General features: G+C 53.3%; 6 protein-coding genes across 6 annotated transcripts; 4 read left to right on the top strand and 2 right to left on the bottom strand.

Moving 5' to 3' along the window:
• Positions 1–3,206: 3,206 nt before the first annotated feature.
• Positions 3,207–3,652, top strand: J4E88_001021 (uncharacterized protein; the record flags this gene model as incomplete). Its single annotated transcript, XM_049394693.1, has 2 exons — positions 3,207–3,423; positions 3,495–3,652. 2 exons carry the CDS (start codon positions 3,207–3,209, stop codon positions 3,650–3,652), a joined length of 375 nt encoding a protein of 124 aa, XP_049260522.1.
• A 504-nt stretch (positions 3,653–4,156) lies between these two features.
• On the bottom strand, positions 4,157–4,808 carry J4E88_001022 (uncharacterized protein; the record flags this gene model as incomplete). The annotated part of the gene is made up of 3 exons (XM_049394694.1): positions 4,157–4,488; positions 4,590–4,704; positions 4,803–4,808. 3 exons carry the CDS (start codon positions 4,806–4,808, stop codon positions 4,157–4,159), a joined length of 453 nt encoding a protein of 150 aa, XP_049260523.1.
• Positions 4,809–5,513: 705 nt separating this feature from the next.
• On the top strand, positions 5,514–6,076 carry J4E88_001023 (uncharacterized protein; the record flags this gene model as incomplete). Its single annotated transcript, XM_049394695.1, has 2 exons — positions 5,514–5,520; positions 5,634–6,076. 2 exons carry the CDS (start codon positions 5,514–5,516, stop codon positions 6,074–6,076), a joined length of 450 nt encoding a protein of 149 aa, XP_049260524.1.
• Positions 6,077–7,239: 1,163 nt separating this feature from the next.
• On the top strand, positions 7,240–9,336 carry J4E88_001024 (uncharacterized protein; the record flags this gene model as incomplete). The annotated part of the gene is made up of 1 exon (XM_049394696.1): positions 7,240–9,336. The coding sequence occupies one exon, from the start codon at positions 7,240–7,242 to the stop codon at positions 9,334–9,336; it is 2,097 nt and encodes a 698-aa protein (XP_049260525.1).
• A 1,299-nt stretch (positions 9,337–10,635) lies between these two features.
• Positions 10,636–13,191, top strand: J4E88_001025 (uncharacterized protein; the record flags this gene model as incomplete). Its single annotated transcript, XM_049394697.1, has 5 exons — positions 10,636–10,815; positions 10,888–11,523; positions 11,729–11,783; positions 12,178–12,284; positions 12,484–13,191. 5 exons carry the CDS (start codon positions 10,636–10,638, stop codon positions 13,189–13,191), a joined length of 1,686 nt encoding a protein of 561 aa, XP_049260526.1.
• A 195-nt stretch (positions 13,192–13,386) lies between these two features.
• J4E88_001026 (uncharacterized protein) lies at positions 13,387–15,001 on the bottom strand (the record flags this gene model as incomplete). The annotated part of the gene is made up of 3 exons (XM_049394698.1): positions 13,387–14,546; positions 14,597–14,932; positions 14,983–15,001. The coding sequence occupies 3 exons, from the start codon at positions 14,999–15,001 to the stop codon at positions 13,387–13,389; spliced, it is 1,515 nt and encodes a 504-aa protein (XP_049260527.1).
• Positions 15,002–17,519: the final 2,518 nt, after the last annotated feature.

Here is a 17,519-nt window from a genome sequence, read left to right on the forward strand (position 1 = left end):
TTTCCTTGCTCTCGACGCAGGACAAAAAAGTCTCCAAGCCTGACTGCAATCAACGCCCGAGAGAAAGAGTCTCATATAACGTGACGCGAGCGCGGACTTGCGCTCACAACCAAGCGGTATAGCAGACGAAATGGCGAATACAACTATGCACAACGGAACACAATATCACCTTTGGAAAACCGAGCCCTTGGTCCGCGGCACATTCTCCATTCTTTCATCCTCTCTATTGACGATGATTCTATGCGTCTGGACAGCTGTTCATTTGAATATCCCCGAGTATAAAGGCGCCAACAAACAGTTGTGGCGGAAGACAGCCTGGATGATTACAGCACTATTTGCTCCAGAATGGGTGAGTCGCATTACCCTGCTGCACAGTTGGTTGATGTTGATACAGTTCAAGGTCGTGTTCACTGCCTACTGTGAGCACCTAGCGGCAAACGATATAGGGAAAACGATGAGGAAGGCGTTTGGCCAGCCAGAACCTCCGGACCTCGTAGAAAGGCTGGAGATTCTGAACCCGCGGAAGCTTTTACGTCAGGTCGAGAGGTCATGGAAAAGGTTGAGCCATGGCATATACGCTGGTTTCTCTGAGCTTGGCTACAAGACAGACACCATCAGCCTCGCGACATACAATAGACAAGTGCCAGAGCAATCTGTTCAGCATACGGACACGGCGCCTGTGCGGAAGTCTCAAAGATACCCATGGACACATTCGCACTCTCTGTACGCCACGATGGGCGGTTTTGCCGTTGATACTCGGGGCTTAGATCTAGCCTATCTTCCCAGCAGGCGCCAAAGAATGACGCTGACGCTAGCGGGTCTTACTTACATATCCGAATACCATCCCAGACTGGTTCCGGATATACCCGAATCAGAGATACAAGACAAGAGCAAGGCCAACATGTTCACGAAGGTCTTGACTTGCGGACAAGCGTTGTGGTTTGGCATCCAGTGTTTGACACGATTGTCCCAGGGTCTTTCCATATCGCTCCTGGAGATCAATACTGCTGTGCATGCAGCATGCGCTCTGGCTCTTTATTGGTTCCTTTGGTGGAGCAAACCTCTAGATGTGGAGGAGCCGACGATTCTTACACACGATGATACACACTCCGTGGTGGCGTTCTTAGCTGTTTGCGATATGTTTTCGGGAGCTCATTTCTCGCCGATGGACATGCAAGACAATGAAGATCTCGAATCGGCGTCCGAGCCTGGAGACATTATCGCTCATCATTACGTGAAAAACATCCGGCTGAGGCCATCGAAGGACCCACGTTTTCCGAGGCAAGATTATCTTGTATACCATGGTTTTGCCGTCCCCACGGCTAGAACGATTTCGACACCCGGTGTGCAAAATCTTACCGAAACTGACTTCCAACGCTTCAGAGTAGCTTCAGAAGCTGCTAGGAAGTATGATCTGCGCACCCCCGAAAATGTAAGAAAGGACAACCTAGAGATACGTCTGCGTAATCGGCCTATGATAGCCAGTTCAAGTACGGGCTCTGAGTGGAATTCATCACTTGTGGGCTTTCCTCTGGCGGGTCTTTTCTATGGCACCGTTCATCTTCTTGTTTGGAATCGACCCTTTCGCGGCGAGACAGATGAGCTGCTCTGGAAGCTCAGCAGCTTGACCATTCTCTTGTCGGGCATCCCGCTTGCGGTTTCGGCTGGATCCTTCATTCTTTATGTTGAATTTCTTGATGAAAATCCAAAGGTTCCAACGTCGGTGCGTGTTACCTATGTCGTAACTTTCTCTTTATTCATCCTATGTTTTACGTTGTTGTATGCCTTCTGCAGGGCCTTTATCATCGTCGAATGTTTTCTAGACGTCTTCCACCTCCCGGAGTCAGCCTTTGAAGTACCGCGCTGGTCACAGTACTTTCCGCACATCGGCTGATTCATTACAACCCATGTACGAATGGGCAAGTTGTATTTACCTCCAGATCGCAAGACCTTTAAACGTACCATATATACATATACACTATCTTACCTTTACAAAAGGTGCATCACAGCCCGAACCATGTCTCTCGTCAACGTCGCAGGAACTGTGGCGCAGCTTGAGGACAAGCTTGTACATTGTGGAATTTGAGCATGATGTTTCCGTGGTCGGCGGTGTTGCGCAAATGGTATGTGCAATTCCCATTGTGTTCAGCGCCAACGTTGCAAGCGCGTGTAACTGGCATTGTTCACCCCTAACATTATGCGCAGGTACCCGTCCCACAGTCATCTACTGTCTAACCTCTCTCCGGTCCTCTCGCGATGTCTCTCTCGGTGCTCAGCAGCACTCTACGCCAGAGCGGTGTAGTCCGGCTACCCGGCAGTTTCACCCTGCATCTCGCAACACGCAAAATCGCATTCGACGAAACCAAGACATCGGTACCGCTTGCACCCAGACGAAGCTCTCCTCGGTCTTCACGCTCAACTCGTTCACGACCGTCATGCAAAGATGCGCCTGGAAGCGCCTGAACCTGCATGTCACAGACCCGTCGCCTAAATCAGCCGTTTAACCGCAGGTTCTTCTGCGTTTTACATCTTTCTCCAAGGTCCCGAGGTCCCCAAGGCCGCATGTTTGAGAAGGCAGCAAGTGTTTCAAGTGCAAGGCAGCGCTTCGGTTTCGCTTGTCGACTCGGGTTTGACGGCACGCTTGCAGTTGTCTAGTGTGGCGTTGGTGAGAGATGGGGTGTAGCGCGGCTTTTTGTCAGCCACCACCAAGATGCAAGGCTGGGAGAGAAGCGCAATCATGATATACTGTATCTCCCTCATCTAGAAAAACAGTACACAGGTTCCACCTCGGCCATACTCCCTACACACAAGAATCATTGTTTTGCCCGCCTGCGATCCCTCGGTTTGCCAGACCCGCCAGGGCCCGACCACCCGGCGAAAGGTTTGAGATGTGCATGATCGACTGCCTGCGACTTGCCTCAGGATCACCGTCCCTGGATACCTTTTATGGAAAGGCAAAATAGGTATCAATGCCCCATGCTCAGAAGAAGGCCTCTCACAAGCAAGTATAAAGCTCGCATCTACGCCAGCCCGTAATACATTTCCCAAGCCAGTCTTCCAATTCACATCTACATTTATTCTTTATTCACTACCCGCTGTGCGGATCAATTCACTTTCACTCACCCATCAAAAATCCCAATAATCAGTTGCTTAATACCAATTCCCGAACCAACAAACTTCGCTACTTCTCGAAACCAACCGCCAAAATGCAGTTCTCCATCACAGCCCTCCTCTTCGGCCTCGTCGCCGTCTCCTCCGCCGCCATCGCCGACGTCGAGAACGTCCGCAACACCCCCCGCAGCGTGCTTGAGAACCGTCAGGCTGCTAACGGCGCTTGCTGTATCCCCGAGCAGTCTCTCAAGCAGGATGCTTGCACTGTTAACGGTGCGGCTGGCAAGTGTGTGCCTGGAGGACCTGCTGCTTGTACGTATATCCGAAACCCTGACATGGGTTCTTCTTTTTGAGACAAAGATGATGCTAATGTGATTGAAAAGGCAACGGCGCTCTCAACTGCGTAGCAAACGACCAGCTCGTGTGCGACAACAACGTCCAAGAGCGCTCTGGCAACCTGTGCCGTTTCCAGGCTGCGAACGGCAAGATTCAGGATGGTGCTCAGCAGATTAACAGCTTGGCTCAGGCTAAGGTTAACTAAGAGAGTGGATGATGGGGGTTGTGTTGGGGGTTGATGGGTGAATCTTTATAGCAAGGTGCATAGATAAATGTATTTGTGGATTGTATGTTGGTTGCTACTGGGAAGTGCTATGTGATGTGGTAAAGAGTAAGATCTTGATCTACACGGGTTGTAGTGTGCTAAGGTCAAGTCGTATGTCTTAGCTCTGTTGGGGCACACAGCCTCTATCGTATCGCAATTTTTTTTAGTCTTCCGGTATACATGGATATATAGATGGAGTCAGTTGAGGAGTCCGCGCTCCACAAGTCCCAGAGCACATCTTATCATACGCAGATACTTCTCTTCAAATGCGAACCTCTTCTCTTAGGATTGGTCTACTACTCAAGCTGAGATGTCTTGATCAATGCATGTATTCGTGTATCATACCCTCGTATATCCCCATCTGCCCTACAAGTCATGATTTACATCATAACCCCCTCCATCTTCATCAACCCCCTAACCGACACCTCATCTCAACCATCCAATCTACCGTCCCCACCCCGCAAATCTGCCAATCTCCTTAACCTCCCTCCTTCCCACAACACCCGCCGCAACAGCGCAAACCGCACCGACACCGACGAGCAGCGCGCGCGCCAAGTTCAAGCTAGCCCACTTGTCCATCAATTCCTTGACTGTCTCGCCTTCCTTGGCAAATTGCTCGACGTGCTTGTCGCGGAGGGAAGCGTTGGCGAGTTCATCTTTCTTGGCCATGAGTTTGTTGTTTGTGGGGCCGAGGACGAGGATCGTGAAGGGCACGATGGAGGGGAGGAGGAGGGTGGCGAGCGCGTTGAGGCGGAAGGGGGTGGAGGTGCGGTCTTCTGTTGGGTTGTTAGTGTGTGATGGCTTGAGTTATGCGTGGTGGCTGGATAGTGTGCGACTTTGGGGAATTGGAAGGGAGATGAGATGGGACGAAACGTACGGTGATAAGCCAGATATCCCGTTGCCAGCGCCGAGATGGCAGCAAGAGGACGGGCGATTGCGCCGCCGCGTGTGAAGATTGTGTACCATTGCTTTACGGCGAGGGGTGCGGGGGCCTGCATGGCGGCGGGGATGCCGACGACGGAGAGGGAGACATTGGAGCCTGGTATACTTGTCAGTATCAATTCTCTTAACGGTATATCTTCCCATTGACCACCATAGAGATGGTCATCGAGTGCCAGAGTGTCTTACCAACCAGGAATACACTGCCTGTGATGCCCACCGCCTGTGCGATCGCCAGCGCCGTGGGCGTCTTCTGCGTGAGGATATCCATTGCGTATGTGTAGATGAAGATGAAGATTCTTCGATTGAGGTGTCCAAAAGCGAGTTTTATGACTTGTCAAAGCGGTGGCCTGACTAACAGAATGATGGTCGTGGTCGGCGTGATAGCTCGGAGACGCGCTGCAGGGCTTGGCCGTCAGGCTTCCCAGGTTCCCCGCGGATCCCGATCGCGTCGACTGAAGCTCCGCACTCCGATGCTTGCCATAGGTCAACCACAAAGCTCCGACTTCTTGCTTTTGCTCTCTTCATCATCACGGGGGGCTGGATGTGGCTTCTTTGTTGCACAAATCTGAATGTAGTTATTTTCCCTATTCCTGATTGTTGTGCTTGGGTGAGACGCGTCGCTTATTGCCGTGAAACTGTAGAAGCATCATCAACGAGCGCTCGACGTACATAAGCTTAGCTTCTCTCAAGCTTCTCGCCGATAATTTTGCTTTTGATCTTCGAGACTTGCCATACTTACTATAATCGACTCGTGCTCAATCGACAACAGGATTAAGATAGAACAACATCCGCGCCGCAACCTGTGCCCCATCGCAAACCTCACCACCATCTAATCAGCCATCAGACCAAACCACCAGCCATGTTCTGTACGTCTCCCACCCCTATCCAACATTCCTTCCCTAACAAACCCCAGCTCTAAACACAACCGCAACCCTCCACCACGTAACGCACCTCCCGCGCACCGTCTCCTTCGCGACAGCCGTCTCCCACCTCCACAACCACGTCCTCCTCATCCGCCTCGACCCCGAATACGCCTCGCACGAAGACCTGCCCAGCGACCCCTCCACCCCAGACGCAAAATGCTACCGCATAACCGACCACATGAACGCGCTGCCCGCAGGCCTCTGGGACACAACCGTCAAGTTCGACGCGCACATGACTGATCTCGATGACGGCGTATTATGGACTATCAAGGCGCCGCTGGGGCTCACACAGCAGACTACGTGGCGGTGTTTGAAGACGGAGGGGTTGAGTGAGGAGGATAGAGAGGGTGCTGAGGGATGCGAGTGGAGTCTTGTGGAGGATGTGGAGATTAGGGCGAATAGGATGTTGGTGGGGACGGTCAAGGCGAAGTGTGAGGAGAATTGGCCGGGGGCGCATGGCAAGTTTTTGAAGTATTGTACGGGAGAGACTGCGGCATAGTGGGATATTGATGGGAGGGGGTTCGTTTTCGGGTCTACAAGATGCTGGAGTATCGTGACTTGGCCCTGGGGTATGGATATCCTGAGTACAGCGCAAGTCTGCATCACTAGGTTTACAACAAATCTAGATGCAAACACTATCCCAGGTCTTTACGTTAAAATCTTTACGCTAAGATCAACGAACTCTTGTTGTCAAACCTAATGGACAGACAGCTACAACATGCTTGGTGCAATCCTCACCCGCCTGTCAGGAAACATGGAGAAGCCCGGCTGAATGGTCCATGTGCCGTTGGGCCCAAGGATGTATTTTGCCTGGCGTCTGGGGCGAAAAGTTCCAAGGCGGAGCCTCTGCGTCTAGAAGACATCCAGATTGGCGGAATTTGTACCAGTGGCGGGTCGTGGATGTCGGCTAGACGCAAAAAGGCTTCTGCTGGTTGACCCTGCATAACACCAACTGCAGGTTGGAGACCTGACCCTGAATGCCGATGCCTTTGTCTTCATATCTTGAATCTGAAGCAAACGTCATCTCGCAAGATGAGTGAGATGCCTGTAATCCAAGGCTCTTATCAGCTCACGCGACACTGTTCCAACGGTCAAGCGACCAATGTCTCTCTTCGGAGGTGCGCTGGTGACATCGGAGGCCGCACGTGGCGCGCCCCAATCGGGCCTTCCGGATCGACGCGATAGCAACGATAAGACATTGGACAACAGCACCTCGCTGCACATGAAGTCGCTGCACGTCGCTGCTGCTGGCATCCTTCGCGTCACTTGGTCGCACACCATAAGCATCGCACCCAGATGCCCTCAAGTGATGCCCGCTCGCCTTGTCAGCCAACGGCCAAGACCCCTTCTTGAACCGAAAGGCTATTGATCGGCCTCTGGCTCGCCGCATAACACGGGCCATATCCCCGCCTTTCTAGACTGCACTGAACTGCGCGTTCCGCCATCCGCTCAGCTATCAAAAACCGCGCACCCAACCACCGGGTCAGCGTCAGCTCCTCTTACGTTCGTTCCTTTTCGCTGGTACGGGGCTGTTCCCACCTTCTCATCCTGTCATCTTGCTTCGGTAGACGTGACGATATCCTCCCTCGGTCTTCGACTTCTTTGATCCTCCACCTTCCCCGCTTATCGCCGAGCACGCGTACCGCACAGCCACGCTTCACCATGGAGCCTTTGTCCATCGACTCGGTGGTCGTCGACCACAGCGAAATGCGTCCCGCGCCGGGAACCCCGCCGTCAGACGCCATCATGATCGAGCAGCCAAAGCTCAAGGGCAGACAGCGCCTTCTCAAGGGCTTACAACGGATGGGCTCGTCCTCGAGTCTGGCAAACTTGGGTAGACCCCGCTCTCACAGTCTGAGAAGCGGCGGGAAGGCATCCATGTCTTGCGTCTCCCTCGCATCGCCTGGCTCACCTTATGGAAACTCATTTGGCAGCTCCTACTCTTCAGAGCTGTCGAATGGCTTCTCCACAGCTCCTACCTCTGTCGCCAACAGCCCACCCGGCACGCCCTTCTGGGACGAGAGGACCCGTCTGCGGATGAAGACACCAGATATCCCGTCCTCGGTGCCTCTTCCCTCCGCCCGACGGCCATACACTCGAGATGGCATTGAAGCCGAGAGCGACTACTTCTCGCGACCCGTTCATAAGATTCAGAAGCGGGCAAACTTCAACTTCTGGAGTGATATGCCAACGGAGATCCGCATGCAGATCCTGAGATACCTCGAACCAAAGGAGGTTGTGCGTTGTTCGCGCGTCTCCAAGTCGTGGCATACCATGTGCTTTGACGGTCAACTGTGGAGCGATCTCGATACGAGCAAGTTCTACCGCGACATCTCTGCCAATGCTTTGGTCAACATCATCACATCGGCGGGTCCGTTCGTGAAGGATCTGAACCTCAGAGGCTGCGTACAGCTGAGAGAACACTGGGGCAAGGACGGCTTCATTGAGTCATGCCAGAACCTGGAGAACTTCTCGCTTCAGGGCTGCCGGATTGATCGGACATCTATCCACTGCTTCTTACTTCAGAACAGTCGCCTTGTCCACGTCAATCTCTCGGGTCTTGCGGGAGCGACAAACGCAGCGATGAAGATCCTTGCTGCACATTGCCCGAAAGTCGAAGTCTTGAACATTTCATGGTGCAACAACATCGACAACCGAGGGCTGAAGAAGGTGGTTGAGGGATGCACGAAGCTACGCGATCTCAGGGCTGGCGAAGTACGAGGTTGGGACGATGTTGAACTGATGGTCGCACTGTTCAAGCGCAATACTCTCGAAAGGCTTGACCTGAAGAACTGTGACAGTCTCAATGACGAAGCACTGGCTGCTTTGATTGAGGGCGTGGACGAAGAGGTCGATGTCCTTACCGATCGCCCAATCGTCCCACCAAGGAACCTCAAGCACCTGAACCTTACGCGCTGCCGCAGCATCACGGATGCAGGCCTGAAGACATTGGTACACAACGTCCCGTCTCTAGAAGGCCTACAAGTCTCAAAATGCGGCGGCTTGACCGACGATGCCTTGACCAGCCTACTTCCCACCGTTCCCGTTCTCACCCACCTAGACATCGAAGAAATCGACAACCTAACAAACGACGTCCTAAAGACTCTATCCGAATCCGCCTGCGCCCCCCACCTCCGCCACCTCTGCATATCCTACTGCGAAAACCTAGGCGACGTCGGCATGCTCCCCGTCCTAAAAGCCTGCACCCGTCTCGCCTCGCTCGAAATGGACAATACACGCATCTCGGACCTCGTTCTTGCGGAAGCCGCTTCCGGCCTCCGCAACCGCAACCGCGCCGCCCGTGGTCTCACAAACTCCGAACGCCCCGAAGTAGGCCTCCGCATCGAAGCCTACGACTGCGCAAACGTAACCTGGACCGGCGTCCGCGAAGTCCTATCTCGAAATGCGGAGATTACAAGACCGAACTCGCGGTCCGCGAGTAAAGTCGCGACGTACCCAAGTGAGATCATCAAGCTGAAGTGCTTCCATAACTGGCAGCCGACTGTTGAGGAACATACTAAACGTGTTCTGAGGGGTGACTTTGCGGCTGCGGCGAGGCTGGAGAGGAAGTGGGCGGATTGGATGATGCTGAATGAGGAGGCGGGGGTTGGTGGGGCGGGTGCGAGACGTAGGAGGAGAAGAGCGAGAGAGGCGCAGATGATGCATGCGGATGAGGAGGAAGCAGGTGCGGGGGCTACAGGTGGGGGCGGGAGGAGACGCCGCGCAAGAAGTGGCCCTGGCGGGTGTGCTGTGATGTGATTGTGACGAGGCTGGGTGGTTCTTGGTGTTAAGTGCATCTCCGCCGTAGGCTTATGGCGTATTCTTCTGAGATGGTAGTTGGCCCCAGGTTTGTGGGCTGATGCTGTGATGGTTGTCATGGCATGAACATGATGAACATGAGTCTAGGATTTTGTTTTCCGAGCGCGAACATTAGATTTCAACGATGTTTTGGCATTGGATGTTTGGAGTCCGGGGCTAGTCACTGTTTTACATTATAGATTACCTAGGTAGCATATGCTACAGTGCGGAGCTCCAATATATCTTCATACTTGTTCAACACATCGATTTCTATGCAATCATATCGCACTCCAATGGGTTGGGTAATGTTAAGATCACCTTCCGCACGTGAGCGCGCGACTAGCTCGATTTAGCAGCGCGTCGTTTGCTAGTTACGTTACATCATCTCGGACTCAACCCCATCTCGGACTCAATCCCATCCAACAAACATGCGCATGTCATTACAAGCTAGCAAGGCCGCCCACCATTCTTGCGTCAGTATCGAGCAAGCATAACGTGCTCTCTACCCATAGATGACAGAACGGTTTCTCGGAATATGATGTATCCGGACCAGAGGCGGCGTGGGTCTGCTTATGAGAGAAGCGCGGAAATCTTCCGGGACACTAGGTAGCATTACGAAGGAGCTCGTTTTTTAGTGTGTTGTGGAGTCTGTGCGGATTTTGGTGATAGCCTACAACACACTACAAACGAGCGTCTTCGTAATCCGGCAATATATCTTAGCACCATTGTCATAGTAAAGCCTCTTCTCGCGATTGCTAAGCCGGTAGTGTTACAAAGCTGGTAGCCGAAGCATCAGATGTGCATTGTACGAACGGTACCTGATCATGTGTTCGAATAGGGAATATAAACACTCTGCCACCTCGCGATACACAAACAAAGAAACTCATACTCAACACCTCTCTGACAGTCTCCAATCACTTCTTTTTCAACATCTCGATGGCGGAGTATCAAAACAAAGCGGCATGGCTACCAGGCGTAGGGAAGCAGGTCGAAATCGGTCCTGCCGATATCCCCGAACCGGGCCCAGAGGAACTTCTCATCGAGGTAAGGAATGTGAACGGGGAAAGCCAGTTCATTCGTACTCGCATTCACCTTTCTGTGCAGGGTTTCTGACAAACGACATGATGACAGGTCAAAGTGGTCGCTGCCCAGCCAGCAGAATACAAGATCCAAGAGGGAACACTTCCGTATCAGCTGAATTACCCCACCATCATTGGAAGTTAGTATCCGTTTCCATCAGAGGGGCTTCCGCTATAGAACATGGTTGCTAAGCCGAGTGCAGTATCATTTTCTGGTGTGGTCGTCAAAGTTGGCACGGATGTCAGCCGCTTCAAGAAGGGCGACCGCATCGTCACCAACAGTGCTGGAAGTATCCGCAATGATCCCCGATTTGGAGCATACCAGAAATACGCGGTTACCACGCAAGAAATGACAGCGAAGGTAAGGGGAACGAGATGTCCAGCTCAAGTCTCGCGATGTAACCAACTGTCTGCTAACAACATGGCCTTGCAGATTGGACAAGTGTCCTTCGAAGCTGCGGTATCCATCTCCAGCCTGGCCTATCCTGCCAGTGCACTTTTTAAACACCTGCACCTTGAGAAGCCAGCAGAACATACCAATCCCGAGAACAAGAACAAGAAGGTGCTTATCTGGGGCGCTTCTTCTTCTTTCGGCGCCTACGCAACCTATCTGGCTGCTAGAGCAGGTTATACAGTGGTGGGCGTTGCGTCTTCCCAGAATGCGCAGCTTGTGAAGTCCTTCGGTGCTGTGCACTTTGTCGACAGGAAATCACCGACAGCAACGCAAGAGCTCATAGATATAGGACCTTTCGAAGCCGTCTTGGCAGCTGCTGACGCTGCCCAGGATCAGCCTGTGTTGGGAGCTGTCTTGGCTGCGCACGGAGGGGGCTCTTTTCTGTCGACAATGGGCTTGCGACCCGGTGTGGAGCTGCCCCCTGGAGTTGAAGCAAACTTTGTGGCGATCATGGATGTCTACCTTGACCCCAAGACACGCGACTTTACCACGTGGGTGTGGTGGGATTTCTTGGAAAGTGAGCTCGCGGCTGGGCGCCTGCAGCCTGTGCCCGTCCATGTTCTTGGTGGCCTGGACATGGTGCAAGAGGCATGGAATCTGCTCAAGGCGGGGAAAGTAAGCGGCCAAAGACTGTTGATAGCACCTGGCCTTTAGTCACTTCGCACAGTGTATTAATGGTTGCACACTCGCTCAATGCACGTACTTATGTTGGCTGCGCTTCTACCGTTCTCCGAATCGTTGGCATGTTACTGTAGAGGAAAATGTTGCAAAGCTTGGCTTTCCTGCTACCGCGAATCTTGAACCATAAAATCCCGTCAAGCGTCGCGGCGTTTCCGTGCCTTCCTTTTACTCTGAACCTGATGCCGACACATTACGTGAGTTGAGTTCAAATGTTTGGGCTGGTACAATCAGCCACAGTCCGTTGGAGCTACAAAATTGGCATGATTCATGACACCTTGAAAATTACATCAGATGGTGATATGAAACCCCGCAGACTGTATTGGACTGTTAATGTGCGTAACGATTATATTGCACTCCCATGTATTGTGGTGTGAAGCGTAGGTAGCGTTCGCACGTGAGCGCGTGACTAGCTCAAACTGGCGGAGGCGCGCCTACCGTAAGGGTCCACGGGTATTTGCTAGCTGCATTACATCATTCTTCAACCCATGTACATCTCACAAACATCAACATCTCACCACGAGCTACCAAGGCCGTCAACTGCCTTGTCAAACTAGAGCCGAGCAATAATCATGTGCTCTCTACCCATAGATGACAAAACCGGTCTGGAGGCTTTCCGCATTGCGGGTCTGCCACCGGATTTCTACTATATCCCCAACTTCATTAGTCATGAGGAGGAAGCGTCGATTTTGCATAAGGTATGTTCTCTTCCCAGTTACCGGTACACTCGACAGATTTGAATACCGTGTTGCACAGAGGGTGTTTACTTACCCCGCCTTACTCTATGCATTGCATTCCATCTCCACACCCATTGCCACCGCGCATGACATCCACGTCTCAAACTATGCCTTTTCCCAACCCCCCTGCAAGTTGACTAACATACCCTCTTTCATATAGATCCCCGCCCAAAGATGGACCCACCTCACGCACCGCCGCCTCCAAGCCCTCCCCTCAACACTCACATCCAACAACACGCTCCTCGCCGCCCCTCTACCTACTTACCTCACCACACCCATTCTACCCCGCTTCAAAGACTTGGGTATCTTTGATCACACGCCACATGGGCAGCCAAACCATGTTCTGGTAAACGAGTATAAACCCGGTGAGGGCATCATGCCGCATGAAGACGGTGGAGCGTATGCTGAGGTCGTTGCGACGGTTAGTCTGGGAGGGGCGCTGTGTTTGGATGTGCTGGAGAAGGGTGGGGATGAGGGAGGGAAAGAAGAGGGGAAAGGAATGAAAAGTGGCGAAGATGAAGAACTTTCCCAGCCTCTTAACGCAGACGCAGACGGACAAGAGCATGAAACCAAAGAAAAGATGCTCTCACTCCCAATCCGCATCTTCCAAGAACCCCGCTCCTTACTCATCACCACCGGACGGGCCTACAGGGATCTCATGCACGGTATCGCGTCAATCGAGATTGATGAAGATTTGAACGCCGAGACGGTGGCGAATTGGGAGTTGTTGAGTGAGGAAGGGAGGAAACAGGTTGAAGAGTATGGAGGAAGGAATGTGAGGGAGGCGAGGGTGAGTTTGACGTATAGGGATGTGATTAAGGTTAGTAAGGCTGCGAGTAGGGTTTTGGGTGGGATGGGTAGGCGGTAGGCGGTAGGATGAATGGGGAGGGAGGGAGAGGAGGGAGAGATGGTGTGGGTGGATGGTAGATGGATGTTTGAACGTGTTCATAATCTTCTCTGACAACAAAAGAAATGTCAACTACACTTATATACATCCCCCTCTCTTACTCAGCGCATAACCGCTTCCAACACACCCACCCTAAGTCTTCAACAAGCAAGCACCCTACTGCTGACCCTTCGCCGGCCTATAATGCCCCGCCAACTCCACATCCTCCGTACTCCTATCGCTCTCCCTCCTCTCCTCCTGCACCTTATCCGTCCTCTGCGCGTTCTTCGCCCTAACCGCCTTCTTCCTCCTGGCCTCACCCACAACCATCGCCGCAACCCACACCAACCACATAACCGCCGCAATAACACCATACGCAATGGCTCCATCGCGCGAGTTATCCGCGAGCAGCAATCCCAATCCACCGTTGATCATACCAAGCGTGATCGCAATACGTCCAACCCAGATATGCGCGTAGGAAGTAAGAGTGCGACGCTGCGTCTTCTTGAAGAGAATGTGGTGCAGCGTTCCGAGGAAGGGCATGAAGAAGACGAGGCAGAAAACGAGGATACCGATGATGGCGTGGTAGCTGCTAATGTAGTGACCCCCGCTGACGGGGAGCGCGAGCCAGATACCCATTCCGAATGCAGCGATGTACACCATGTACGCCAAGATCTGGAAGCCAGCGTGTAGCCACACGATGCCTGGGAAAGAAGCGAGGCGGATGGCGATGGCGCCGGAGGGGAAGAGGATGACGAAGGCGAGGGAGGCGAGGACGCCGTGCGCGATTAGCATGGTGCGTTTCTTGGAGGGGCTGACGGACGCGCCGGAGCCGATGGTTTGCACGGAGTTTCCGCCTGTGGCGCCGCCGTTGGGGAGGGTATCGCAGTAGGGGAGGTCGTCGTCGTCGTCCTTGCCGCCCTTGTCGGGGGAGGGGGAGCGCTTGTCTCCTGGGGGGCCGTTGGGGCGCGATGTAGGACGAGAAGTGGGGCGACCGTAGTTATCATTATCGTCGTCGTCGTCGTTGTTGCTGCTCGTCTGGCTCGGCTTCGAATTTCCTGATGCTGCGGCGCCGGAGGGGCGCTGGCGGCAGTTGGTAGGTGTTGCGCCGCCTGTTGTGCCGGTTGGTGAGGTGTTGACGAGGGGGTTTACGCTTGAACCGCCCTTTGCTTGGGCGAACTGCCAGTCGAAGACTCCTTGGTTGGAGTGCTGGTCGATTTGCGCAGAGGTGGAGTCGTCGTTCTTAGGTCCGCCAGATGATTGGTAGGCGAAGATCCAGCTTCCGCTGTTTCTGGTGAAGTCCATGGTGCCGCCAGACCAGGAGTTGCAGTTTGAACCTGCGTCACGTGTTAGTTTGTGTTGATGTCGTGGTGATTATCAGTCTTACATCTCACGTTTGCGGTCATCACACCGTTCGAAACACCAGATCCTTCAAGCAGAGTGACTTGAGCTGCATCGTTGGGGCTGGGAGGCTGGTAACTGCTAGTCGATCGCGGCGATAATGTGACATTGTTTCCAGATCCTGAAGTGTACACAACGAAGATGTTGGAGTTGGGCATGCCGCTGCCTTGGCCGAGCGCGACCCACTCATAGTTGCTTGGGGCTGATATCTGGAAGAAGATGTCTCCTGATCCAGATGATGCTGTGCGCTCGGGTATATTGAGACCATAGCATACACCGGTAGAAGGGCAGACACTGGCTACTTGCGCTGTGGCTTGGGAGGCTAGATAGGGTTAGCACCGTGGTAAGATGGGGCTGTTGTTGGGGGCTTACCCAGAGCCAAGAGGCCCATGACGGAACTTGTTGTGCGCTTCATCTCTTGTGCTCTGAAACTGGAAGGTCGTTGAATGATGCTGAACACTCGAGGTTGCCAAAGGGCTCGATGTTTAAGGCTAGTCGACAGCGCCTAGCTGAAAGCGTGGCTTGATGGCGTCGTCTCTAGAGGCGATCACGAAGCTATTGATCTGAGTTCAAGTAGCCAAACCAATAGGAGAAGATGTCTTGAGGTGAGTAAGGGATATGCAATTCGATAGTGATTCGGCAGCAGAGGACAAAGAGGTTTATAGATGGTGGAGCCCGGATCACCCGCCTTCCAAGATACAGCTCCAAGCCCCCAAGAGAGATGCTGACAGAAGCATGGCTACGTACACGCAACCTGGCTTAGTTTGGTGGAGGTAGGTACCTCGCAGGCACAGGTGAACCCAACGGTATTACTGCTGATGTGTGGTTGGACAAGCCTGGCCGAATGCGGCGGCTTTGCGGAGAGCCGTCAGTCACCGGCTGGGCATAGCAAAACACCGTGAGGACCTCGCGATATGACAACACAACTTGTGCAAGCAGTACGCGTCACGAACGCCAGAGGGCCGCGATAACAAGTGAGATCTCCCGCCTGTACATGGTGCAGGGTCTGGCGCAGAGAGGTGGTACCAGTGAGGGCCAGCGGACTCAACGTTCGGCGCGGCTTGGCTGGACGCGTCGTGGTGGCTATGTGCAGGGCCAAACAAGTAAGTTGCATCCGGACGAATGACACGCCAGCTATTTTGCAAAAGTAATGTCCCGGCGCGGGGGCACGCTGGGAACGGCGGGCATGTCAGTTCACGTAAGGTTGGGAACAGGTGTGGTCTCGACGGTCGCGGTCTTGGTGCCCGCTCTTGTGGGCCCTCCTGTCCCGCACGTCCCTCGCCTTGGATCTCCCCAACACCCAATTCCAGCGACCGCAATTCCAAGACATGTCAGCAACATGCGTCGAGATCCAGACTCCCATGACTTCATCCTCGAGCTGGGCACACTCTTACAGGAGCATGCTGTCCAGGCTGTGCTCGTCACCGTCAGCCCTCGGCCATCGGCCTAGTCGAACTCCCCATCGGAGATTCGGCCTGTTTCTCATATTACGGTGTATACGCGACATTATTACCACTGCATGGAATTGCCTTCTACTTTGGGACCATCGCACTGCAGCTGCATGAAGTCCGGTCGGTTTCACGTGGCGCCGTTCATGTCTCGATAGGCGCAGGCTGGTGGCTTGCAAGCGTGGCAGCCTCAGCCCTGAAGGACCGCGTCAGCTCGGAGCGCGAAACCTTGGATTCCAGGAAGTAAAATCAACACCATCGGCGTCTTCTGCTGGGAATCACCGAGGCATCACAATGCCAAGCTAGCTGCTTTCTCTCAGCATACGTCGATGATGAGTTATCGACATCTTGTTGCGGGGTTGCTCGATCGCGAGAGCCTTCGGAGTTAAGTGTGAGGGCCGATAGTGAGTTGTCGCACGAAGTCAGCACCCGCCGCCCCAATCTTTCACATCAATCGTCTCACCTCCGCGCTCCTCGCCGTCTTCTCGCAGTTTGTGCTCGAGTGCACGTTTCTCTTCTCGCGTGCATTTCACGATCAGTGTGTTTTTTCGATTCGGTTGTTTTCCTGTCCTTGCACCGACAAAGGCCCTTTTCCTCATCACAACAATATTTGCAGCAATCACGTGTTATCTCTTGCACTGCCACTTCCAAGTTTCTTACTCACCCAGCCAATCAACACCCCGGCAGCGTATGTCGGTCGGGAAAGGGCCGAGCAGAAATCTGGGGTATTACCGTCCGCTAAGGAGTAACATCCGGCGGTAGCGGTAGCGAGCAATGAGCATCATACGATGCCCGCGATTCCAAATTCACATTGCTGCGCCTCAGGCTTAGAGTGTATTGGGGGTGAAGCTGCCAGAAGAAGAGCTAGGCTGACAACTAGAAGGCTGTGGTTGGTGGATGCTCATGGTGGGTAGTTCATCTCCTCGTACATCGTCAAAGTGCTGTACAGTCATGATTGGTACTTCCTTAGTCATGGTCGATATGAGGAAGGTACATCTCTATGTGTCGTTGTGGTCACCGCATATCGCTCGGCGTGACGGCGTGTCTTCATCTACGCCACGGTCGAATTTCATCAACGAGCACTCCACCTTCTCCTTCTGAACACCAGATTCGGCGATTTGAGTCCTTGAGAAAGTCAGAGGCGGTGAGCAGTTCTCCTTCCGTCGAGATTCGAGCGTTATGCTTCGGCCAACTCTCTCCCAGTCGTCGCGGGTACCTACTTCTTCAGTTCTGACATTTCGTCCGTGCTATGATCAGGGCTAGCGGGTACCTGTCCCTCTGGAAAAAGACCCTCTGAGTTTCGGAGTATCTTCCGCACGTGCTATTAACTTTCACTTCGAACTTATTAGATGGATGCCGAAAACCAAAGCCGCTCGAAGGTATCTAATAACACTTGAACACCAGAGATCATTGTACGCGATGCACCTGATGTGTCCAGACCAGACTGGGTAGTCTGCTATA

The sequence above is a fragment of the Alternaria novae-zelandiae genome, assembly GCF_023758075.1.
Source record: "Alternaria novae-zelandiae strain BMP 2774 chromosome Unknown scaffold_1, whole genome shotgun sequence".
Taxonomy (NCBI): Eukaryota; Fungi; Ascomycota; class Dothideomycetes; order Pleosporales; family Pleosporaceae; genus Alternaria; species Alternaria novae-zelandiae.